Raw genomic sequence first — 26860 nt, forward strand, 5'->3', positions numbered from 1 at the left:
AGTGACCGGTGTGCGACTGGTCTTGATTATGCTGGTGGCCATGCTGAGGCCATGTAAAGAGTAGATGGAACATATCTAGGCAAAATAAGTAAGTTAGAGAGGAGTGGTACACTGCATGAGTACAAAGAACATTGAAGAACTGCACAGGATGTTCGTGCTGAACATGATGCCAAATTAAACTAATCTCCTTTGCCTCATCCCTTCATTCCCTGCATGTCCATGTGCCAATCCAAAAGCTTCTCAAATGCCAACATTGTATCAGCCTCCACCACCACCCCTGGCAATGAGCATGCTTCTTATTAACATAGAATCAGAATAAATTACATTATGCTCTTTATCTCATCTTCAAAACCTCTGTATAAAATAAAGATTATATTTGCATTCATATCAAATGACTGAAAATGAAATTAATGTTAGATTAGGATCATTTTCTTTGGAATTTGTTAATGAGTATTGGGGTAGATTACTTCAGGGTACCACTGAGATCAACAAGACAATTTAAAATTGGACCTTACTCAGATACTGGTGTAATCAAACATTAACAGTGTGCAGAACATGAAATGGGAACCAAATTGTATTTGGGGAAATGTACAATATAACACAAAAACATTTTGAATTGTTGCTTGCTAAATTGAAAGACTACATCCTTGGCATCCTTTAATGCAGTGCTGTTTTGGTCGACAATAAGGTGCCAATATGCACAATTAATAAAGGTATGTGTCTTGTGGCTGGAAGATAAAATAATGTTTAGTTTAGGTGCTGGTACACTGTACTGTCATGAGCACCTCTTTTATCTCAGAGTAAAATAAATGTTTTCATTCACGTACATAACTGGTTTTACAAATATTTTTACTCTGAATTTAAAAAAAGCACCATTTGAAGCTTTTGAATTTGAAGCTTAAAAGCCACATTACGGCCAATTAGTGTGTGAGACTTGAAGCTTAAAAGCCGCATTATCAGAATCAGAATCAGAATCACACTTTATTCGCCAAGTATGTTTTGCAACATATAAGGAATTTAATTGGCCAGGTTAGTTATACAATTAAAAGTAACAGATCATTCAAAAACATATTTAACATGAGCATCCACCACAGTGACTCCTACACATTCCTCACTGTGATGGAAGGCGAAATAAAGTTCAAATCCCTTCCCTTAGTTCTTCGTCGGTCATGGGCCTCAAGCCCTCGTTGATGGGATGTTCTTAACTCCCGTAGCCGGCGACGTTCAGGCCCTCCGCGTCGAGGCAATTAAGCTCCCGCTTCGGGGGGGTCATCAGCTCCCCCACGGTGGACGATCGAACCTCACGTCGGGGCCTCACCCGAGACTGCGAGCCCTTGGTGTTGATTCCACGGTGGTCATGGTGGGAGCGATCCCAGGCAAGGGATCAGCTCCGATGTTAAGTCCACGCCCCGCGGTGGGGCTCACGACCGTCCGAGGGGGCCTCCAGCTCCAGCGATGGTAGGCCGCTTTCCTCCCCCACATTCAGAGCCCGGATAATGTAATCCAAAAATTGAACTAGTGTATGGGGATCGCTGGTTGGCGCCGACTCGATGGGCTGAAGGGCCTGATTCCCCGCTGTATCTCTAAACTGAACGACCTAAACGTATTGCAGTTTTGCCTGTAATGACAGTATTGCAGGGAGGGGGGGGGGGGGAGGGAGGGGGGGCAGGGGGGCAGGAGTTGGAGATGAGAAATGGCCAGAACAAATCAGGGCCGGCAACAGATGACCTCAGGAAGGGTGGAGCTTTTAATGGATCATGTTTGGCTGGAAAAGACATTTAGACAGGAACAGGTATAGAAAAGGTTTAGAGGGATATGGGTCAAACACAGGCAGGTGACACTAGTATAGATGGGGCATCTGGGTCAGCATGGGCAAGTGGATCGAAGAGCCTGTTTCTGTGCTGTTTGGCTCTATGACCCTATTACATGGGTCTGAGAATCAGCTTGGGCTTCACAGCCACATTCAATTATTGTCTTTCAGGTTCTTCAGTTGAAAGTGAGCAACAGTACAGTTATGTGATGTTAATACTGCTCTTTCTTCACCGCACCATTCCACCAAGCAAGCGCATACAGTGATCGGAATAACATAATTATAGTTAAACCCAAATCCTCTGAAAATGCAACCAAATAAATCTGAAGTGATAAAAAAAACTAAGTTTAGCCAACGTATTTATTGCATGTAAAAACGAGATACAAGGAACTGCAAATGCTGGTTTGCAAAAGAAGACACAAAGTGCTGGAGTAACACAGCATGTCAGGCAGCATCTCCGGTCCTTAGATGGGTGATCCTCAGAACATCCATCCATGTTTTCTGGAGATGCTACCTGACCCATTGAGTTACTCCAGCACTTTGTGTCTTTATTTATTGCATATATTTTATCACCTGGTCTCCGTTATTTTATCACCTGGTCTCCGTTAATGTAAGACTCCTCCCCACACGCAGGTTTTGTGAAGTTGAGTGCTATGGTTGATCAGCAATTCAAAGAGACTCTTATGTGTGTTGGAGAGTAAGCTGATTTTGCCTTTAGTCTTTGATTTTTTTTTAAATTGCATTAATTCTAATGATTGCATATTACAGAGAAGTGTTTATCTCTACCACTGGGCACAAAGAATAAAAATCCCATTCCTTTTTAAAGAGGAAGATTTATTTTAATCTTCATACTTCTACTATCTTTGTTGCTCTGCTGGGTTGCGCAGCAACACCAGGGGTACGAACATCCATGAGAGGATTGGACTCTTAAATTAATTCAAATTGATTTTTAACGAGTGTCCCGGTGTTAACAGATTTCAACGGGAAATGTATGATTTCTTTTACTCTGTTAGGAAAGGAAATGTTGTTCTGCTACAGAGAACTCGAAGAGCTGCAAATGATAGACACAAAGTGTTGGGCTAACCTAACTGGTCAGGCAGCATCTCTGCAGATAAAGAATGGGTGACGTTTCAGATCGGAACCCTTCTTCAGACAGCCAGCCCAGGTTGGGGGTGGAGGTGGGGGGGGGTTGGGAGTTTGGAACTGGATGCAGGAAAAGGCCAGAATGAATCAGGGCTGGCAATAGATGGTCCAGGAAGAATGGAGCCCATAATGGCCTATTGTTGGCTGGGGAAGAGGTGATAACGAAGGGATGCAGCTTTGCGAACTGTGGAATAGCGGAAGAACTCCAAGTTGCATCTCAAAGACAATGTTCTGAGTATCACTGAATTAGAGAGACTATTGGTAAATTAGAGGGACTATCACTGAATTAGGAACATTTAGATTGAGAGTCACGAGTTCATTCGTGAATGTGCAGACTCATCACCAGTCCACCAATTTATGAAGTCCTTAAGGTCTGCACCAACTCTCAGATTACCCATCTGTGCAAATTGGTCAACATGGATCTGTTGGGCCGAAGGGCCTTTTACCATGCTATGTTGCTCTATGGACTCACTACATCTATAAATCCAAAAACAGATGCCATAAATATAATTACTGATAAACACAATTCAGGCAAAATATCTTTAACCAGAAAGTATCAGAATGCAATATTACAGAATAATTGAGCTGAAAGATCACAGGAAGCTAAGTAAGTAAATGGGGGATAAAGGAAGTGGCAGATAGGGCTAAAAAAAACGATATCATAGTCAGAGAGTAAGGAATCAGGCCCTTTGGTCCTATTTGGTCATGCTGACAAAGATGCCCCAGCCACACTGCCCACCTGCCACGTTTGGCCCAGATTCACCTAAACTTTTCCTATCCATGTACCTGTCAAAATGTCTCTTAAATGTTGTTAGAGCCTACCTCAATGACCTTCTTTAGCAGCTTATTTCATATACCCACCACCCTCTGTATGAAAAGGTGGCCCCTCTGGTTCCCATTGAATCGTTTCCCTCTCAGCTTAAACCTGTAACCTCTGGTTCCTGATTCCCCTACACTGGGGAATAGACTCTGTGCATCTATCCTTATCTATTCCTCTTTCATGCACGACTGTCTACAGTATTCTGTGCTAGCCCCCAACATAATCTAAGGACAATATCCCAATCAAGATTCCTTGACGTTGTGCCAATTTTTCTCCATTTATTGTTGATTTCATGTTTAAGTAATTTGTAATGATGTTTGGGTTATGGTGGGAACAGATGACAAAAACCTTTCTTGTTCTTCATAGGTGATGGAGATAAAGGGACAAATGATTTATGTGCCTGAATCAAACTCTATCCTGTTCCTGGGCTCACCATGTGTTGACAAACTAGAGGAGTTAATGGGACGAGGCTTGCATCTCTCGGACATACCCATCCATGATGCTACCCGAGATGTTATCTTGCTGGGTGAGCAAGCTAAAGCCCAGGATGGCCTGAAGAAATGCATGGACAAGTTGAAAGCAACTCTTGAAAATGCACATCAAGCCTTAGAAGAAGAGAAAAAGAAGACGGTGGACTTGCTGTATTCGATTTTCCCAGGTGACATTGCCCAACAGCTGTGGCAAGCAAAATCCGTGCAGGCAAGAAAGTTTGACGACGTCACCATGCTTTTCTCGGACATTGTTGGCTTCACAGCTATTTGTGAACAATGCACCCCGATGCAAGTGATCAGTATGCTGAACGAACTATACACCAGATTTGACTACCAATGTGGAATCCTGGATGTGTACAAGGTAATTGTAAAGGACAATGTCATTGTTGTGAAACTAAAGGCATAGATCGGGCAGAATCTTTTTCCCGGGTTGGAAAAATCAAATACTAGAGAGCACAGCTTTAAGGTGAGAGGGGCATAGTTTAAAAGAGGTTTAGTCTTTAGAGATACAGGCTCTTTGGCACACCAAGTCCTTGCCGGCCAGCGATCACCCCATACGCTCAATACTGACCTCAGTTTGCACGTTCTCGTTGTGATTGCGTGGGTTCCTTCCGGGTGCTCCGGTTTCTTCCCACATCCCAAAGACGTGTGAATTTTGGAGGTTAATTGGCATCTGTAAATTGCCCCAGGTCTGTAGGGAGTGGATACGGAAGGGAGATAACATAAAACTAGTGTGAATGGATTATGGAAGGTTGTAGTGGACCGATAAAATAAACCTGTATATGAAGGAACAGCAGATGCTGGTTTACGCCAAAGATACACACAACGTGCTGGAGTAACTCAGCGGGACAGGCAGCATCTCTGGATCTCTCCAGCATTTTGTATCTGTCTATCAAAAATAACCTAGCAAACCTTTCAATTCTATCAGCCTCCAATAGGGACAACAGTAAAACAAAAAACAATAGAGAACAGTTAAATTAACTTGTCCCTGGAATCAGATGCCCAATTCATTAAGCCTCAATGTTGTGAACACAAACATTTAAACACATGCTAAAAACTGGTAAACTGTACCACAGAATAGTTGTGTACCAGCCCCTGAAATTGAAACTTTCGCCTGACATCTCGCACTCCCCCCACATCCCCAGGCATGTCCTGTTCCACTGACAATTTTGGCAGCACAATACAATTGGTGTGAGTGTAGAGACAATTGAGGATTGAGGTAGAGAAGGAGAGAGAAAGAGAGAGAGGGAGAGGTAGAGAGAGAGGGAGGGAGGGGGGGGGGGGGGGGGGGGGGGGGGGGAGAAAGAAAAAAAAAAGGCTATGCGATTGGAAAGGAAAGTTTAAATACATCAGAGGTTGAGACAAGGTGAATAAAGGTAACAACTTATACTGAGGAAAAGGTCGAGAATCTAATGTAGAAACAAGGAACTGCCCATGCTGGTTTACACAAGGGACACAAAGTGCTGGAATAACTCAATGGATCAGGCAGCATCTCCGGAGAACATGGATAGATTGCTCTCGCACTTTGTGTCCTATCGAGGACCAATTAGCACAATCTAAGCTGACTGGCAAAAGATCAGAAGTGATGTGAGGAAAACCATTTTCGTGCTTCAGAAACAAAGAATTGCGGATGCTGGTTAATACACTAAGTGTTGAAGTAACTCAGGGGGTCAGGCAGCATCTCTGAAGAACATGGATAGGCGACGTTGTGCGTTGAGACCCTCCTTTAAGAGGAATAAAGGTACTCATACTGCAAGTCGTCATGATCAAGAATTCACTGCCTGAAGGAGTGATGGCAACAGGGAATTTAATAGTAGCTTGGGAGAAAAAACATGATGGGAAATTGGGAATGATTGGAGGTACTAGACTGACTGGTTTCCTATGCCATAGACAGGATGTGCTAAATGCCATCCTTTCCAGCTGAAATGATTTTATGATTCTATAATTTCATGTGCAAAAATGCTACCCATGTGATGCTGGAGGCAACAGCAGAATTGATTTCCAGCACAATATATCAGACGATGACTTGTCTGTACTCCCTGTACACACATGACTGTGTGGCTAGGTTCAGCTCCAACTCTATAATCAAGTTTGCTGATGACACTGTGGTGGTGGGCCTGATCTCGGTTAACGATGAGAAGGCCTACCGGGAGGAGCTGGCTGATCTGGCACTCTGGTGTCAGGACAACAGCCTCCCCTTGAATATCAAAAAAACTAAGGAGCTGATCGTGGACTTTAGGAGGCCACATCATCCGAGGACGTACACACCATTTAAGATAAATGGGAATACTGTGGATAGAGTGAGCTGCTTTAAATACCTGGGAGTCCACATCTCAGAAGATCTGACATGGACATCACACGCCACAGCACTCGTGAGTAAGGCAAGGCAGCACCTTTACCACCTCAGGCAATTGAGGAAATTCAGAGTGTCTTTGAGGATCCTCCAGTGCTTCTACTCAGCGGCTGTGGAAAGCATCTTGTCCGGAACTGCTGGACAAACAATCTGGTTTGGGAACTGCTCTACCCAGGCAAGAAGGCTCTGCAGAGAGTAGTACATTCGGCCGAACGCACTATGGGAACTACACTCGACCCCCTGCAGGAACTATACATCAGAAGGTGCAACTCCAGAGCCAACAAGATTATGGGAGACCCCTTCCGCACCAGCAACAGACTGTTCCAGCTGCTACGGTCAGGCAAACGCCTCCATTGCCATGCTGTGGAAACGGAGAGGATGAGGAGTTTCTTCCCAGAGGCCATTAGGACTGTAAACTCCTATCTCACCAGGGACTAACTTTACTGTAGCAATTTACTGTTGTGTGATGTCTTTTTAAAATTGCTGTTTTTTCTTTATTTTTTCCTCCCACAAATATGTAATATGTGAATATGTGATTCTGGTCCATTCTGTTTTGTAGTTTTTTTGCACAATCCACGAGCATTGCCACTTTTCATTTCACTGCACATCTCGTATGTGTATGTGACGAATAAATCTGACTTGACTTGACTTGTCTGGCACATTTGTAATTCTATCATTTACTTCAGACCGGGAGATTGGTCTTGCTTGAATGAGATGTGCAGAGGATCATGTCAGAAAAAGCACTGGGTAAACATAGCAACATCTCATTGCCTTTTCCTATTTGAATGTTGGCAGGTTGAAACAATAGGTGATGCATATTGTGTGGCTGGAGGATTACATAGAAAAAGCAACAATCATGCTAAACTCATCGCCCTGATGGCATTAAAGATGATAGAACTGTCGGAGGAAGTACAGACACCCAATGGAAAGCCCATTCAGGTGAGTAATGGTTCTGGAGATAGTTCCTAAACTCCCTGAGATGAACTGTTAATTATTTTGGCTCAAAGTGGTTCACAGACTTATTTGAGAAATGGCATAAATAACTGAGCTCAATCAACATTGATGGTACATCTGTGCTTTGTTTAACATTTCTATAAGAACTATTTTTAGGGGTGGCACAGTGGTGCAGCAGTTGAATTGCTGCCCTACAGCTCCAGAGACCTGGGTTTGATCCTGTTGCTGTCGGTTCGTGGGAACTGCTCCAGTATATCGGGTGTGCGCGCCGGCTGGACTTTGTATAATGGCGCAAGAAATGGCAACGCCAGCATGTGTAATATATGCTAAAGAATTTTATTCTGTAGTAGCATTTGTGACAAATACAGCACCATTGAACCAATGGCGGTGTGGGATTTGTACATTCTCCCAGTTTGTACATTCTCCCATAGGTTTTCTCCAGGTGCTCTGGTTTTCTCCCACATTCCAAACAAGTGCAGGTTTGTAGGTTAATTGACTTCTATGATTTGTCCCTTGTGTGTTGGATAGAACTGGGGTATGGGCTGAAGGGACTGTTTCTACTCTGTATCTCTAAACTAAACTAAAAGGGTCTATACACTATAGCTTTTTCTCTATTCTATGAAAGTATTTAATAGTTTTTAAGGGAACACTGAATAAAATAAGGTGGTTATAAGAATAAGATACCCTTGGCACAATTTGCGTTAAAAGAAGCTAATCTTAGGGCGGGGTGAGAGAGATTGCCCTGGACATCAAAGCGGCATTTAACGTAGGCATCAATGCTACTTGGTAAAACTGAAGTAAGGGCACACCCAAAGAAAAAAATACTCCAACAATTAAACTCATACATTCCACAAGAAATGAAGGTTATGGTTTTTGAAAATTGATCATCCCAACTCTAACACATTTTTGCAGTTCTTTCAGGCAGTGTCCTAGACACAGATCATCGTCATCATTACCCTCTCATCGTGTCAATAATGGGGATCATTGGAAGTGATGCCACAATGTTCAGTTCATTCACAACTCCTCAACTCTCTGTAAGCAGCAATAACAACCCAGTGGCTCAGCGCTGAAGCTGCTGCCTCACAGCGCCAATCCTCACCTCGGGTGCTGTCTCTGTGGAGTTTGCACGTTCTCCCTGTGTCTGGTCACCTCCCATATCCCAAAGATGTGCAAGTTTGTAGGTTAATTGGCCTCTGTAAGTTGCTCCTCGTATATAGTGGAATAGCTAGTGTGAACAGGTGATCAATGGTCGGTATGAACCCAGTGGGCCGAAAGGCCTGTTTGCATGCTGTAACACTCGGATATAGGCTAATAAGATGTACATAATATTTGTGGCACAGAGTTGCCTGGCATTTAACAGAAATATATATAACATCGAACATAAAAACATAGAACAGCACAGCACAGCCCTTTGGCCGACAATGACTTTTGGATATGCGTATGATTATGCAGGATATAGAGGGATATGGATTATGTGTAGGCAGATAACAGTTGGTCTTGCCATCATGTTCAATGTTCATTTGGCCGACAATGAACATGATGGCAAGACCAACTGTTATCTGCCTACACATAATCCATATCCCTCCATGTCCTGCATAACCATACGCCTATCCAAAAATCTCTTAAATACATCCGTCTCCACCACCACCCGCAGCCGCATGTTTCAAGAACTCACCATCCTCTGTGTAAAAAAAACTTTCTCCGTGCATCTCCTTTTAAACTTCCCTCTCACCTTAAAGCTATATCTTCTAGTATTTGATATTTCCACTCTTGGAAATAAGATCTGACTGTCACCCTATATATGCCCCTCATAATTGAATATACCTCTATTAGGTCTCCCCTCAACCTCTGGCATTTCAGAGAGAACAATCCAAGTCTGTCCAAACTCTCTTTGTAGCTAATACCTAATCCAGGCATCATTCCAGTAAACCTCCTCTACATCCTTTCCAAAATCTCCATACCTTTCCTGGAATGGGGTGACCAGAATTGCATACAATACTTCAAATGCAGCCTAACCAATGTCATATAAAGCTGCATCATGACGTCTTGACTCTTATACTCATTGCCCCAACCAATAAAGGCAAGAATATCATATGCCTTCTTTACCACAATATCTACTTGTGTTGCCATTTTCAGGGAGTTATATACTTGGAACTAAATCAAGTGAAAAATGCAGAAGCTGTGACTCTTTAAGAAATGTTTCCAATGGTCAATAAAATAAGTTTAATGTCAAAGGTCGTGATATATCAGAGTTCTGCAAAGGTAGAGTTCTGCACAAGAGATATCTATTGTTATTAATCTCAATTTTCCAGCAACAAGAGATGAGAAACATACGGCTAGTGCTTCAGCAGAATGAGTTGCTGTTTGCCCCACTGTGAGATTAAAAAAACATTTTCTTGGAATCTTTACAAAGCTGGTTTTTCACCTTTTATATTGACCTTACTGCACTCAGGAGATTTGACACTGCTGTCAAGTTTGGAGAAATGGCAAGTTAAAAAAAAATCAGAAAATGCATCAAAGCTGAAGTTAAAGGGTAATATTTGGATTGAAATGGAATGGTTTCTTTTTGAAGAGAAGAAATATCAGTAAAAGGTCAAAAAGGAGAAAATGGTTGAATGGTTACAATTGGACAACTGGTAACCCTGTAGGGTCACTCAGGGAAGAAGCGACATCAACAGAAACAAGGAACTGCAAATGCTGGTTTACAAGTAAAGAAACAAAGTGCTGGAGTAACTCAGCAGGTCAGACAATATCTCTCGAGAACATGGTGACGTTTTGATTTGGGACCATTCTTCAGACTGATTGTAGCCAGGGTGGGGGGGATGAACGCTGGAAGATTGTGTACCATCCTTTTTGTGTACCATCCTTTTAAATCTTCTCTGCACCCTTTCCAGCTTGACAACATCTTTCCTGTAACATAGTGCCCAAAACTGAACATGATACTCTAAATGTGGCCACACCAACATTTTATATAACTGCAACATGACTTACTAACTACTATACTCAATACTCTGACTGATGAGGGCCAAAGTGCCAAAAGCAAAGGCCGAGGTAGTGCAAAGGGGAAGATTCAGAGTGCCAAACATAGTAAGACAAATCATGGCAGGTAATCTGTGTCATATCGGCATATATTTGTACTGGAAACCCAGCTACAAGATAAACTTTAGAGTATCAATCAGATGGTGACAGATAATAGCTGCATTTGTTTACAGTGAGTGAATTATGTTGGGAATGTCATGGAAAGATCAGAAGAAAACTGTTTAAAGTGGAATAACACCACGTCACCCCTCAGGTTCATATTAAAATTATCCCTCCTCACTTTAAACCCATATCCTCTGGTTCTTGATTCTCCTACTCTGGGCAAGAGACTCTGCGTTTACCCAATCTATTCTTCTCATGATATTGTACACCTCTGTAAGATCACCCCTCATCCTCGTGCACTTCAAGGTATAGCCTGCTCAATCTCTTCCTATATCTCAGGCCCTTGAGTCCTGGCAACATCCTTTTAAATCTTTAAGAAGGAACTGCAGATGCTGGAAAATCGAAGGTACACAAAAATGCTGGAGAAACTCAGCGGGTGCAACAGCATCTATGGAACGAAGGAAATAGGCAATGTTTCGGCCCGAAACGTCGCCTATTTCCTTCGCTCCATAGATGCTGTTGCACCCGCTGAGTTTCTCCAGCATTGTTGTGTACCATCCTTTTAAATCTTCTCTGCACCCTTTCCAGCTTGACAACATCTTTCCTATAACATAGTGCCCAAAACTGAACATGATACTCTAAATGTGGCCACACCAACATTTTATATAACTGCAACATGACTGCCTAACTACTATACAATACTCTGACTGATGAAGGCCAAAGTGCCAAAAGCAAAGGCCGAGGTAGTGCAAAGGGGAAGATTCAGAGTGCCAAACATAGTTCTCAATGTAGCGCACCAGTTTCCATAGACAACATCCGCAAGGGGGTAGAGGTGAATCGGATAGTACTACAGCTGATGGAAGGATTGTTCAGAAGACTGATAACAGAGGGGGAGAGTGACATTACATTCCATGTCAGATGGCTTTGGACAGGCCATACCTGGACTTCAATGTCTACCTTTGGTGTCCCTTTGAGGCAGGACACATTTGCTTTGGAGGGAGCACAAAAGTTGTTCACTAGATTGATTCTGCGATGAGAGAACTGGTCTATATGAAGTGGAGTTTAGAAAATTGACAAGCATCATCAACACATGTAAAACCATCTGAATAGTTAACATGGTCCAGGTCATTGCTTCAGGATAAACAGCTAAACAGATTCCTGCCACAGGCTGTGAGGCTGCTAAACAGTCACTCTGTACTCACAGTCACCTGATTCTGCGGCTTGGCATGGACACTTTAATAACTGGCACTGGCCACTCAAATCAGCTGCCCCGGACATTTTTATGATTGGTTTTACTGTATTTTAACGTTGTGTTTTACCTGCTTTTAACTATTTATACTGTTCCATCAGGGACTGGATTGTTTTTAGTGTTATTATGTGTGAAATGTTTTAAATTTCATGTGCGATGCTCCGGTATTCCCTGGGAAAGGTCTTTTCATTTTGCACTGTACAACTGTTGCTTGCAAGATGACAATAAAGGTTGATTGATTGATTGATTGATTGATTGGGATTGATAAAGAGTCAAACAACGAGAACTGAGATAAGAAGGTACTTCGCTTGGGACACAATGAGCATTCAGAATTCTCAACCTCAGAGGACTGTAAATGAGATTTTTAGGGGATTCAATAGATCTGAAGATAGGATAGGAAAATAAAGTGAATATGGAGGTTTGATCAGGATGACAGGAAATGGAGGCGGGAGCGCCATACGCCACATGACCCACTCTTGCTCTAACTCCACCCGTACAGTACCCGAGGTCAGGATCGAACCTGGATCTCTGGCGCTGCAAGGCAGCTGCTCTACTGTCTGCACCACTGTACCACTCATCTGTATCCACCTCTCTGCCCTCTCTCTCTGCCCCCTCTCTCTCCCCCCCTATATCTCATGCCCTCTCTCTCTCTGCGCTCTCTCTCTCTTCTACCCCCTCCCTCTCCCTCTGTGCAGGTGGAGGTGGAGGCTATGCAGGTGGAGGCTATGCGTGAGTGGATAGGGCGGGGGATGGGGTATAAGGAGCAAATGTTTAATATTAATATATCAGGGGGGGTTAGTGTGTTAGTGTGTGTGTGAGGGGGGGGTGGTTAGTGTGTGTGACACCGCAGGCTGCCCTCCTCCGCAACCGCGCATTGAGGGGACAGGATCCAACGGGTCCCCTTGGTCTAGTAACCCTTATACTAAAACCCTTCCCTTTGTTCTCAACATTCGAAATTTCTGTGTGTATGCAGGGTAGTGTAGGCTTTCTTTTAATCTCCTGAATTTGTATCTTCTTCCAAAATGCTTGGCCACAGCCGTCCCATTTTCACACATGCTACTCACATTTTTTCCCTCGATGGGATAAATGTCTTCCCGTCGCATTCCAACCTATATTTCCAAAGTTTTTTAAGTTTGAATCGTTTATTTCAAAAAATTAACTGCTTTTCAGTGGGAGTCTTGCAACACTTTCCGTGGATGATGTCACAGATCCAATCACAATGGATCTCATTTACATATGACATCACAATGGGACAGGGGTGGGAGATTACAACCTTCACATGTTTCCACAAATGCAATCAACCTTGCGTGCACAATCAAATAAGATCAAATAGAACAAGCTGTCCTACCTCTCTACCCCCTTTTCCCATCTACTCCCTACCTATCTATCCCCCTCCCTCTCTACACCCCCTACCTCTGTACCCCCTTCCCATCCCTCTCTACCCCTTCCCCTCTCCCTCTCTCTACCCCCTCCTGTTCTACCCACTCCCCCTCTAGCCCCCTCATGCTCTACCCCCTCCCTCTCTTCCCCACTCTGTCCCCCACCTCCCTCTCTGCCCCCCCCCACCTTCCCTCTCTGCACCCATCCCTCTCTGCCCCCCCCTCCCTCTTTACCCCCCTCCCTCCCTCTCTCGGGAGTGATGAGTATTGGGACCATAGTTACTAGAGCAACGATCTTTGATTGGGACCTATGCGTGATTGGTGGAGTATTGCATTAGGGGACCAGCCTTCCTAGTAAAGCCGCGCCCCCCACCCCTCAATTTCTACCCCCTCCCCCTCCCCTCCCTCTCTAACCCCCTCATCCTCTCCCTCTCTACCCCTCCCCTCCCTCTCTAACCCATCCCTCTCCCTCTGCTGCGCAGTTGGGGGCTATGCGTGAGTGGATAGGGTGGGGGATGGGGAAAAGGAGCAAATTAATAATATTAATATAATATCAAGGTAAGGTGTGTGGGGTGGGGGTGGTTAGTGTGTGTGTGTGATGCCACAGGCCGCCACTCGCCCCCGCAACCACATATTGAGGGGACGGGATCCAACGGGTCCCACCTGGTCTAGTATATTATTAAAAAACAAGTGCTGCAAATACACAGCAGGTCAAATATGAGAAAGAGTTAACATTCCAGATCAATGGCCTTTTTAACACAATTTAGATTCTGAGCTGCCCAATATTTCTCACATTTTCCAGTTTTTAATTTGGACTTCCAGCATTTGGAGTGTTTTTTTATTTGCTTTTATTGTTCCCTTTTGATGTGCAGACAATGAAGGTGCTTGAAAACTCCAGCATTTTCTATTTTTCCCCACAGTGAGCATTTTGTTTCCTATTACTGTATTCCCCACATTTTGTTTCCTATTACTTTAAGATCGATGTTATTTAGTAATGGAAGCTACAGAAACGATTTTTCTTAATATGGGGATGAATGGTTTACTTTTACACTAATCATTGCTTGCAATAATTAATACATGATTCAACACCATTCAATGTTCCCCAGTGTACACAACACAGCTGGAATGGGCAATGAGATCGCGGAAACGGATTCAATTTTCATTCCCTGTAAACTGTGTTGACCTTGTTATTTTCCCTCATTTTGCCAATGGAACTGTCATGTAAGTGGACTGTTTATTGCTGTTGCCGTTTTGATCGTGCCTTTCGAGATGTATGTGATGAATGACACACAGGTTCCTGACGGAAGAGATGCAACAGTGGGCAATTTTGTTCCTGTTGGTGAATGCTGTGTGGTTTTGGAAAAGTTTTAATTAAACTGTCTGCCACCAAATAACATCAAACTGAAGAATAGCCTGCAGAAGTGAAAGTAATTGCATGTCACATTTGTTCTAAATTTGTGATGTTGACTGCACTCTGAAGTGATTAATGAGGTTCCGCGGTGGAATTTCCAGCACCCATGCTGAGCCAAAATATTCAAGATCAATTAATAGAGAATATCCAACAATATGCTTGATGGAAGATATTGAATGTGCCTGGTGACGTATTATTTTTCTCATGAGAACCCCAAATACAATAAATGTAGGAAGGAACTGCAAATGCTCGTTGATACCGAAGAAGACGCAAAGTGCTGAAGTAACTTGGTGGGTCAGGCAGCATCTCTGGAGAAAAAGGATGGGTCGGAAACTTTCTTCAGAAAGCATTTTTTTCAGCATACAGCTCTCTTTGCTGATTTCCGAAGCCTAGTCTTAGGAAGGGTTCCGACCCGAAACTTCACCCATCCTTTTTCTCCAGAGATGTTGCCTGATCCGCTGAGATACTCCAGCACTTTGTGTGTATCTTCCAAATACAATATACTCTTGCTGAAATCCTTTGCGATATTTTTTTGAGGTGGAAAGGAGCTACATTAATAACCTAATATGTAATCCATACATTGAATTCTCCAATTTTAGGTAACCTCTAACAACCCAGCTTCCCCTCCCCTTTCTATTCCACACCCTCCTTTCTTCTCCTCTTCCCCCCCCCCTCCGCCTCTGTATTCCACCAGGATTTGTATCTATTTCTCCTCCCCCACACTTCCTTACTCTGGCTTCACAATTTGCACCTCTTCAATCCTTTTGCTTGCTCCTTTTTTTGATTTCTGGCCTTTGTCCAACCATCTGCCTATTAAATTCCCCCTCTCGCCTGTATTCCTCCATTACCTGTTGTGCTTTGTCCAGCCCCTCCTCACTTCCAACTTTCTACCCACCCCAACCCCCCTATAATCAGTTTGACGAAGGGTCCCAACCCGAAACGTCACCTATTGATTAGTTGATTAGTTACTGTAAATTGCCTCTATTGGAGGTGGGTGGTAGGAATATTAGGAACAGGTTGATGGGCATGTAAGAGAACACAGGGTTTGGGAGTTAAGTGGAGGAATGCAATTAATGGGAACACTCTGAGTGCAGACATCGAGGTAATTCTGACTCAACACAGTGGCACAGCTGGTAGAGCTGCTGCCCCACAGCGCCAGAGGCCTGGGTCCGATTCTGACCTCAGCTGCTCTCTGTGTGGAGTTTGCACATTTTTTCTGTCACTATATTGGTTTCTTCAGGGTGCTCCAGTTCTCTCCTAACACGTGCGGGTTTGTAGGGTAATTGGCTGCTGTAAATTGCCTGTCAGGTGCTGGTAATGGAAGCGAGTGATGGTGGAATTGCTTGGGACAGGGAGTGAGACTGTGCTGCAGAAGGTATCACCAGAGATGATGGGATTTAATCTACCTTTACCATAAGTGAGTGGTCATTTAACTTTTTGTGGCACTGCGTTCATGTTCAAGCCGGGTCTGGGGATGTGGGGACAAAAAAGGAGGGAGGAGGGCACTGCACGCAAAATCAGATCTGGAAGTGGGGTCTGCAAGCAAGATTGGGTCCATGGATGGGTGGTTTGAATTTCTTCAGCCACTGCCTCTGCTTCCACTATTTTTGGCTCCTTCACCCAAGCAAACATTTCAAAATCTTTGCAAAATACAATTGACCTAACACTAAATCATCCTGTTATTGGCTTGCATGACTCAACGACAGACTTTGTTAATAAACCTTTGAAGTGCTCTTGACGTCTTTGCAAGATTAAAGGTGGCGAATATAAATGCAAATTGTTGTTTCTATTTATATGAGGCACAGAATATTGCTGGAGTAACTGGATGATTTTGAGTTTATGGGTAGTTACATTTGAGGTGAAATAGATACACAGATTACATGGACACTCCATTGAATCGATGGTTTTTATATGTGATTTGGGGTGGTGGCAGAAGCATGTACGACAGCAACATTTCAGAGCCATTTGGGCAGACACATGAAGAGGCAGGGAACAGCAGGGTGCAGACCATGTGCAGAAACATGGGATTAATGAGGCTGGCATGGTCAGCACAGACATGATGGGTCGAAGGGCCTGGTCTTGTGCTGTACTGCTTTATGTCCGAATTAAACTAAATGTCAAACTCAACAGCAGGCAAAGTGACCAGACGAGTCAACGCACAGCCACAAAATATACAGACTTCAACGAATATCATGATCTTGATAGACACAAAAAGCTGGAGTAATTCAGCGGGACAGGCAGCATCACGGGAGAGAAGGTATGGGTGACGTTTCGGGTCGAGACTAGGGTTGCCAACTATCCCGTATTAGCTGGGACATCCTGTATATTGGGCGAAATTGGTTTGTCCCGTACAGGTCTGCCCTTGTCCTATATTTGCCTGCTACTACTCTGGTCGAGGGGACTGTCGGGTCGGAGCGCCGTATCTGGCCCCGCCTCACATCCCGATGTAGTGCAGCCCATGGAGTGCAGCAGCAGCAATTGTTCAAGCGCTTTTGATTGGAACATGCGCCTTAGTTTAGTTCAACAAAGAAACTGACAAGTTACTAAAGAACCTCACCCCTGACCCCGTCGGTCGGCAGCCCGGCCAGCTGTCCGACATTCAGACCTTCGCTTACTGCTGACACCACCACCACTCCATCTCATGGCCGATCATCAGTTCATGAGTTGGATGGGGTGCCGGACTTTGCACACGATGTGGCGCCCGGGCCAAAACTCCTCAGCTGGCCCGCCGGCTGGGCTTTGTGCAGTCCAGCACCCGGGCCAATTCATCATTAACCCAGCCACGGCTGAGTCGGTCAATGAATTGTAGTCGGGAATTTGTCCCTTATTTTGACCTTTTGTTCCTTATTTGGGAGTGAGAAAATTGGCAACCCTAGTCGAGACCCTTCTTCAGGCTGATCAATCAGAAGGAGGGTCCCGACCAGAAACATCACCCATTCCTTCTCTCCAGAGATGCTGCCTGACCCACTGAGTTATTCTAGCTTTTTGTGTCTATCTTCAGTTTAAACCAGCATCTGCAGTTCCTTCCTACACATCATGATCTTGATGCTGACTCACTTACTCTTGCTTTTAATAGAAGGAGCTTATTTGGAGGCAACAGTAGTTTAACTTAAAGTAAACTACTAAATTTAAAATTAAATGGACTATTCAAAGAAATACAGTTTTTACAACTCTTTAGTTTAGAAATATCGCATGGAAACAGACCCTTCAGCCCATCGAGTCCACACCAACCGTTGATCACTCATTCACACTAGTTCCATGTTAACCCACGTTTGCATGCTCTCCCTACACACTCTAGTAATTTACAATGATGACTGTTCGCACTAGTTATCCAATTACACACTTGGGACAATTTAAAGAGGCCAATCAACCTACAAACACGCACGTCTTTGATAATTCCTGTGTTTATATCCCTTAGTCCGTTCAGTTAAAACACCGACTAGAATACTTTAAATCATCCTTTATTTCACCATGGTGACTAGGTTTCTCTGTACTGCCCTGGGAAACGTTCCCAGTGGATCACAGAGAAACACACATGCTCAAATAAAGGAATTAGCATATATATATATATATATATGGTTGATGCAGTGGGAGGTAACTTACAAAGGGTGGTGATTCTAGACCAATAACTACATGGTTATATAGGTGGGGACAATCTTTCTACCCAATTACAATCATACATAGCATAATACATCTTAGCCAATTTCAAGAGCATTAAACCACGTAAACATCACACGTTTTCCAGGAAAAACAATGTCACAGCAAGGATAATTAAACTTAACTTAATGATGTCAAAATAAAGAAATTGAAACTTAGCTCAGAATACTTAAACTTAGTCCTAAAGTATCCCCAATTCTACATATTCTCATCTTTGTGTGAGGATGTGGGAGGAAACCGGAGCACCCAGAGGAAACCCACGCAGTCAAAGGGAGAATGTACAAACTGCCCAGGAAGCACCTTGTGTGTGGTTCCGAGGTCAGGATTGAACTTGGGTCTCTGAATCTGTGTGGCAGCAGCTCCTCTCCTGTGCCACTGTGCTGCCCTAAACTCTTATACGATTGCAAGGTGATAACATATTTTCACCTTTATAGTGAGACTGGTAGGGTCTGGAATGTTGGCTGGATTGGGAATTCAAAATGAATCAACCCTGAATTACCTGAGTTGTGCCGTAATAATGTACTGCAGAAATGGACGCCTTTGATTCTTCATAGTGTCACATTGAAGTTTTACAGTCTTAAAGAGAATCTTCAGATAAGCAGACAGCTTTTGAATCTGAGTCATCATGATATGAAAATAGAAATGACAAATAGCTAATACATGGGTGAACATCACACACTGGTTTTGAAAATATAAAATGATTGAAGTAAAAAGTAGTTTTTACATGAATTGGTGATATTCACTTCCACCTTCATAAAGTATCTCTCAAGAATAAAGAAAATAGTATTTTTGCTGAGTCCCTAAATAATGTGCTAATTTTTAGCTGTAGTAGCCTCATTAGAGAATATTGCCTCATTAGAGAAGAGGAGGATGTTGCCTGCGATTCAGTTTTTTACTAAACTGGTAATTAAAGTCCAGCAAATGTGTTTACCCACTTTGGAATGAAGCAGCTGACTGCAATGAGTAAATCATTATCTGCTTGTATTTCTTTCAAAATAAATATAACGTGCAATAATTTTAATAACCTTGCAATGAGCTGAATTAATGGAAGAGAGCATTTAGCAGGTGTGGGATAAAATATTTTTGCTGACTTAATTCTGCAGTGATTTAGACTAATTATGTCACAATTTTCTCAACCCTGTCCAAAAGTCATTGCCATTGTAAGGTGTACTAATGATAATTTTTATTTCCAAAAAAGCACTGACTTATATTAGAATCACAGAGAGATACAGCTCAAAAACGAGTCCTTTTGCCCACTGAGTCCGTGTTGCCAAGCAAGTTGAATGCAGGTTAGGCAAACAGTTACACAAGGCATTGGTGACATCAAGTGTGCGCTGCTCTGTACAGTATAGATCTACATATTTAAGAATGGATTTTAAATGAGGGAAGCTGTTCAGAGATGGCTGTTACCTAGAATATGTGGGTTTGTAGCATCTAAACATTTAGAAAAAAATGAGTGAGGACTTGTTTGAAGGGTCTTGACAAATTGTGGTTATCAATTTTTGTTTAGTTTAGAGATACAGCATGGAAATAGGCCCTGCAGCCCACTGAGTCCATGCCAACCAATGATCACCTGTATACTAGTTCCATCCTACACACTAGGGACAATTTGCAGAAACCAATTAATGTACAAACATGCACTTTTTTGGAATGTGGGAGAAAGCCCATGCTGTCACACTTGCAAACTTCATTCAGACAGCACACGTAGTCAGGTTTGAACCCTGGTCTCTGGTGCTGTAAGGCAACAACTCTACCCCTGTGCCTCCATGCCTTTTCCTTTCATTGGTCTGAGCACAATGAGCTTCCTTCATAATCTACATTTTTCTGATGCTAATTGACGTCCACATTTTGAGTGTTTCTATCTACATTGATTCAAGGTTGAAAAAAATGTCTTGAATTCATATATGCCACTACAAGTAATTAATTTCCTGCCAAATGAACACAATGACTATTGTTGTATGAATTATTTAAGAGATTTATTAAAATGAATATGCTGCAATTTAGAAATTAGACTTCATGACACTGCCAATTTCTAATCTCAATTTCCCCCAATATCCTCCAATCAACTCATCCTCGTCCATTAATTCAAGTATCATATTCCCTAAAGGTCTCTGACCACCTTCACCTACAAAAACCCCCCACTTACCCTTTGATTGGTTAAGGCCCCGATTCTCCATTTGGAGGCCCAACAGCCCTCTAATTATCCCGCACCGAACAATCTACTTCACGACAATGTAATCAACCCAACAAACCCTGGGATCTCCCTTTAACCTCCAACTCCTCCTGGTCATTTACCCGATCGCTGGTTCCAATATCCCCTGCGTGGCTTCAGCCCTACTCGCCCCTTTGAATGGTGACTCTTCTCCATCTGAAGTGATGGGAAGACCATCTGATTGATACATCCGTGAGAGTACTCAGTACAGATAAAATACCATATGCTAACCTTTCTAATGTACTTGAATTAGCCAGCTCCTTTTATCCCACTTGTTCAGTATTATCCACGTCTCCGTTTACAAGGACTCGGTTTTGCTCTTTCAAGTAGAAAAAGAATGTGTTTTTATCCACAGAGGTTAAAATAATTGGAACTACAAAACTATTTCAGCTTTCCTGGCTAATATTGGAAATGTTGCCAAGGTAACAGTGGTGCTGCAGTGTTTTGGGAGAACTGCAACTCAACAGTTCTTTATGAGAAAGGGTTTTGTGCAGATAAACAATCACAAACAATCATTGACACTCAACGAATGTGCGGTGCAAATCCATTAGAACAATCCAGTTGAAATCTCTGGCTAGTTATATCAAAATCTATTTGTCTTCAGTTTTCGGGACACCTAAATATTGGACTGAGCTATGTAAGGCAGCTGCAGTACTTTGCAGCATGACCAAACACAAATGTCTGCCTTATTAAATTTGAATCTACTAAGGATTTCTAAGCATTAGACCTGCTGGTGCTTAATCAGACCTGCAATACCTAAAATGTCATATGCTCACCATTGAAATTTGAAGACCTCCCATTGCATGTCTGTTTTCGCCTGTTATTACTGTGTTGGTTTAGTTTAGAGATACAGCATGAAAACAGGCCTTCCGGTCCACCGAATCTGTGCCGACCATCGATCACCTATTCTGGGCACATTAGTTCAATGTTACCCCACACGCATACACTCGTATTACCCTACACACTACGGACAATTTACAATTTACAGAAGCCATTCGATCTACAAACTTGCACGTCTTTGGAGTGTGGGAGGAAACCAGAGTTCCCGGAGAAAACCCACACGGTCACAGGGAGAATTTGAAACTCGACACAGACAGCACCATTGCCATGATTGAACCCGGATCTACAGCCCTGTGAAGCAGCAACTCTACCGATTCGCCACTGTGCTGCCCGTTGCTCTTTGATGTTAAATATTATTTTGGAAGTTTCTGAAGGTTACGAAGACGAAGGAACTTATTAATTAGAGTTAACTGTAACTGTGGCACAGTGGTAGAATCGCTGTTTTACAGCGCCAGATATTCTGGGTTCGATCCTTTTCCGGTTTTCACCCATACTGCTGAGACGTATGGGTTTGTGGGTTAATTGTCATCTGTAAATTTTAAATTGTCCCCAGTGAGTAGGACAATGCTAGTGTACGGGGTGATTGCTTGTTGGCGCGGCTTCGGTGGGCTAAAGGGCCTGTTTCCGCGCTGTATTTATAAAGTATAAAGTCTCAACAAAATTTACTTTACTCAATAGAACACACAACTTTGTAAAAGTAACACAATAACATAATGATTGTTGTAATAATGGTGGCTAATATGCCTGGAGCTATGTCGCCTAATCTATACAAAACTAAAACTCTGATCTTTTCATCTTCCAGTTTGTGCTGTCTTTCTATTTGCGCAAAAACGGTTTGGGATAGCGCTACAATTTTTCACCAGCTCACTCACCATTCTCCTACGCTGCCATTGCACCAAGCTATCGCAAAGGTTTAACAAATCTTAAAAACCGCGCTTGCGCAGATCGATCTCTTCTCCTGCCGTTCAGCGCCGCGAGTATTTGTCTCTTCCCCGTCACTCATCGGGACGGTCCACCCCTTCCTGCGCCATCGTGTCTTTACTGGAGCTGAGAATGGCCGGCGGAGGTTTCCAACTGGACACAATTTTCGGAGGGACCTGAAGCAGCCCCGCCCCAAGCAGCCAAGCCCCGGAGACCCAGCGTGGGAGACACAGCCAAGTGTCAGAGACCCGCCCCAGCCCAGCATCGGAGACCCGCCCCAGCCCAGCATCGGAGACCCAGCCCAGCATCGGAGACAGAGCCCAGCCTGGAGTCAGAGATGTCGCCGATGTCTCCAAACAGAAAGCGGAGATTCTGATCCCAGCGGAAGTGAACGAACAGCGACCAGCGCCCGCTGTGAGTCCCCATCGCACCATCAATTCCAGCCACGAACAGCGACCAGCTCCTCCTCCTGTGAGTCCCCCCTCTCACCCATCAATTCCCCAGCCACTACCCCCTCACACCCCCCCACACACACTGCTCTCCCCCCACACAACTCCTCCTCCTCCCCCCCCCCTCACCCCAACCAGCACACCCCCTCACCCCCTCACCCCCCCACCACCCCCTCTTCCCCAAGCCCACTACCCCCCCCCCCACAATCCCCCTGCCCACACACCCACCCGCTGGCACTCCCCCCACAACCCCCCCCCCCACACCCCATCCCTCTCCCCCCAAAACTCACCCCCCCCCAGCCCACCCCTGATCCCACCCCACCCCCCTCCCCCCCACCCCCCCCCCCCCCCCCCCCTACACCGCCCCCCCCTCACACCCCTCAACCCCTCCCCCCCCCCCCCCCACACACATGAAGAGGAGGGGAGGGAGTGCTTGGGGATGAGAGGAAATGAGCCGCGCCTGCGCAGTTAGGGGCTATGGGTGAGTGGTGGAATATTGCATTAGGGGAACGGTTGCGTTGGGGGGAACGGGTGAGTGGTGGAATAATGATTTGGGGAATGGGTTGTGTTGGGGGACCAGGCCTCCCATGTGACTGGGACCCAATGGGTCCCACTTAATCTAATTCTCACTAAAAACCTAAAATGATACAAGGCTGGCAATAGCTGTAAGGCAGCAACTCTACTGCAGTGCCAATCTGATAAAGATAGTGTTTGAAAAGTTAAAATACAAGCTATATTTTAAATATAATTTGTACCTTTCCAAAAATTATAGAGGTGAATTTGCTTTTGGCACATTGGCCTTTATCATTCACGGTATTGTTTCCGGCACATTGATGAGGCCGCATTTAGAGTATTGTGTTTCAGTTTATAGGAAAGACGTTGTCAAGCTGGAAAGGGTGCAGAGAAGATTTACGTGGATGTTGCCAGGATTCTTATTGGGAGAGGTTGAACAAGCTAGGACTTTATTCCTTGGAGTGCAGGAGAATGAAGGGTGATCGTATAGAGGTGTTCAAAATCATGAGAGGAATAGATAGGGTAAACACATTGAGTCTTTGGCCCAGTGTAGGGAAATCGAGAACCAGAGGACATAGGTTTAAGGTGAAGGGGCAACGATTTACACCTTCTCTGAGGTGTAAATTTTTTACACAATGGATGGTGCGAGTATGGAACAAGCTGCCAGAGGAGGTAGTTGAGGCATGTACTATTGCAAAGTTTAAGAAGCATTTAGACAGGTACCTGTAAAAAATAGGTTTAAAGGGATATGGGCCAAACGCAAGCCGGTGGGACTAGTGTAGATGGGGCAGGTTGGTCGGCTTGGACAAGTTGGCCCTAAAGGCCTATTTCCGTGCTGTATGACTACGATTCTAATCTAAGTGTATAATTGTAATGAACATGCAGTTGTCATTTATTTGAATTAATGTTGTTCGCAATTCACAGATATATCCTCGGTAATGGTACGCTCTTCTGATAACACCACTTAATTATGGGAGCCTATGCTGTGAATGCTGTTTTCTTTGTGGTTGACCAAATTAAAGCATCTGACTTATTCACAGTGTTAATGCAGTTAAATTCTTGTTCAGCAGCTAGGTTACGGGTTTGTAGATTCTTGGCGCTTGCAGAAGTCTGCTACCTAGACAGAAAACAGATTGAATAATATATGTAGAAACAAGGTACTGCAGATGCTGGTTTATAAAAACATATTACAAATACTCCAGGTTTAATTCCTGTTTCGATAACTACTCCCTACCTAGAAGCATTTTGGTATTGTGTGGTTCATGCTCTCTAAATGAGTAGAAACACTACACGATGTCTGAAGAGAAGAGCCTGTCCCACTTGGCCATCATTCGCACGCCATTTACACGTCCTGCTAACGTGTGGGTAGCGTGTGGGTAGCGCGTGGGTAGCGTGGGATGGGCGCATGGAGTGGTGTGGAGGAGTGTGGAGTGGCGTGGAGGAGTGTGGACTTCGTCCAGCCCAAATTCTTCGCGCGCCACCGGCCTGCCGCGTAACTGACGGCCAAAGTGGGACAGGCCCAAGAGTCTACAAAGTAGGCCCAGAAGACTGGATAACAAAAGGAATACGAGCAGAAGGGGAGCACTCTTTACAACTTTACACCTAAAACTGCTGAAGGTCGCAAGATAATCTCAATATAATTCAATTCAATTCAATTCAACTTTAATGTCATCGCACAAATACAAGTATGAGTACAACGAAATGCAGTTTTGCGTCAGTCCATAGTAGTTGTACATAAGGAAAAAAAAAATAGAAAGAGAGAAGATACAGAATAATCAAGAAATACAGAATAATTAAACAATGGGGACGGAGGGACCAGAGAATCAATCGGCGGGACTCCGAGTTCAGCAGTGTGATTGTGTTGTTGTAGAAACTGTTCCTCATCCTACTAGTACGTGACCTGAGGCTCCTGTACTGCCTCCCTGATGGGAGGAGGGCAAACAGTCCATGGTTGGGGTGTGAGGGGTCTTTGATGATCTTCCCAGCCCGTCTCAGACACCGTTTTCGGTGGAGGGCATCCATGGCAGGGAGCGGGGCACCGATGATGTGCTGCGTGGTTTTCACCACCCGTTGTAGTGCCTTCCTGTCCGCAGCAGTGCAGCTGCTGTACCATACCGTGAAGCAGGTGGTCAGGATACTCCCTATGGTACAGCGGTAAAAGTTGGTCAGGATCCGGGGGGACAGATATAACACCAAAAAAAAGCCGCAAAGTGCTGGAGTAACACAGTGGGTCAGGCAGTATCTCTGGAGAACATGGATAGGTAACATAGATCGGGTCGGGACCTTTCTTCAGACTTTTGCAGGCGTAGGCAATGCAGTCTGAAGATGGATCCAGACCTGAAACATCATCTGCTGTGTTTTCCAGAGATGTTGCCTGATTCTCTTAGTTACTCCAGCACACTGTGTCTTTTTGTTTTAATAATATATGTATCGGGAGCTGTGCTACCAATGCTAAGGTTCAGGATCAAACTATCCACCTCTACTTTCAGTCTGAAGAAGAATTCTGATCCGAAACGTCATCTATTTCTTTGCTCCAGAGGTGCTGTATGACCTACTGAGTTACTCCAGCACTTTGTGTCAATCTTAAGTTACCATAATTACCATTACCATTAAGATAACATAAAGGTTGCTCAGGCTGACTAATATGATCTGCATTTCACTGGACTTTTAGTGGAGAAGTAAGTTCATCATCAATTGCTGCTATTGGGAATGTTTTTCAAATTGTGGCACATTGCAGCAAATGTGACCGTATCTTTCATTTTATCAAGGTCACTGTCTTAAATTGGATTATATGTCATCTTGTATGTATGTGACTGTATGTTAACACTAGCTCTGCTTCAATTTACTTTTGCTGCAGCAGCTTTCTGTAGTAATGAGCATTGATCTGGCAAAAATAAAATGTGAATGACTGACAAATTTAGTTATTTTCCAGCACAATACAATACACAATACAATCAGTTTTAGTCGTCACATAGCACCACACGGAACCAGAATTTTAAAAGGGATTCACATGCAATAAACACACCAGTTTGAAATGATTTCATTTAGAAAAATCATTCAATTAGGTTGGCATTTTTCACCCTACTGTCCCAAGGCTACATTCAGCCCAGAAGGTCATGTTTGTGTCAGTGTGGTTGCCATTATGTGGTGCATACTGTGAGTTTATCTTTGGTCGAAGGGTTTGTGACAAACATACAGATTATTGTAGATTGTGGAAACAAGAGCAATACAGAAGTTATGGAAGGAAAGCAAGATGGCTCCACAGCACTATCTTGAGCTTGTTACAGCTCATGAACCCATTCCCCTCCTGTTCTATCTTGTTTTCAAGGGAGAGTTAGATTTAACTCTTTGGGGCTAAAGGAATCAAGGGATATGGGGAAAAAGCAGGAACGGGGTACTGCTTTTAGAAGATCAGCCATGATCATATTGACCGAATGGCCTACTCCTGCACCTATTTTTCTATGTTTTGATGTTTCTCACACCCAGACTTACTGTATCTAAAGCCCCTGTCCCACTT

At 43.8% G+C, this 26860-nt stretch overlaps 1 protein-coding gene across 1 annotated transcript in view; it reads left to right on the plus strand.

Annotated features, from left to right (window-relative positions):
* The window catches only part of gucy1a2 (guanylate cyclase 1, soluble, alpha 2), a 142603-nt gene that overhangs the window by 102596 nt on the left and 13147 nt on the right, over window positions 1–26860 (plus strand). The window contains exons 5-6 of the mRNA XM_055637048.1: window positions 4140–4625; window positions 7413–7556. Of these exons, the coding sequence (XP_055493023.1) occupies window positions 4140–4625; window positions 7413–7556 (630 nt within the window). The remainder of the gene's footprint in view (window positions 1–4139; window positions 4626–7412; window positions 7557–26860) is intronic.

This window comes from Leucoraja erinacea, chromosome 6 (assembly GCF_028641065.1).
Source record: "Leucoraja erinacea ecotype New England chromosome 6, Leri_hhj_1, whole genome shotgun sequence".
Classification (NCBI taxonomy): Eukaryota; Metazoa; Chordata; class Chondrichthyes; order Rajiformes; family Rajidae; genus Leucoraja; species Leucoraja erinaceus.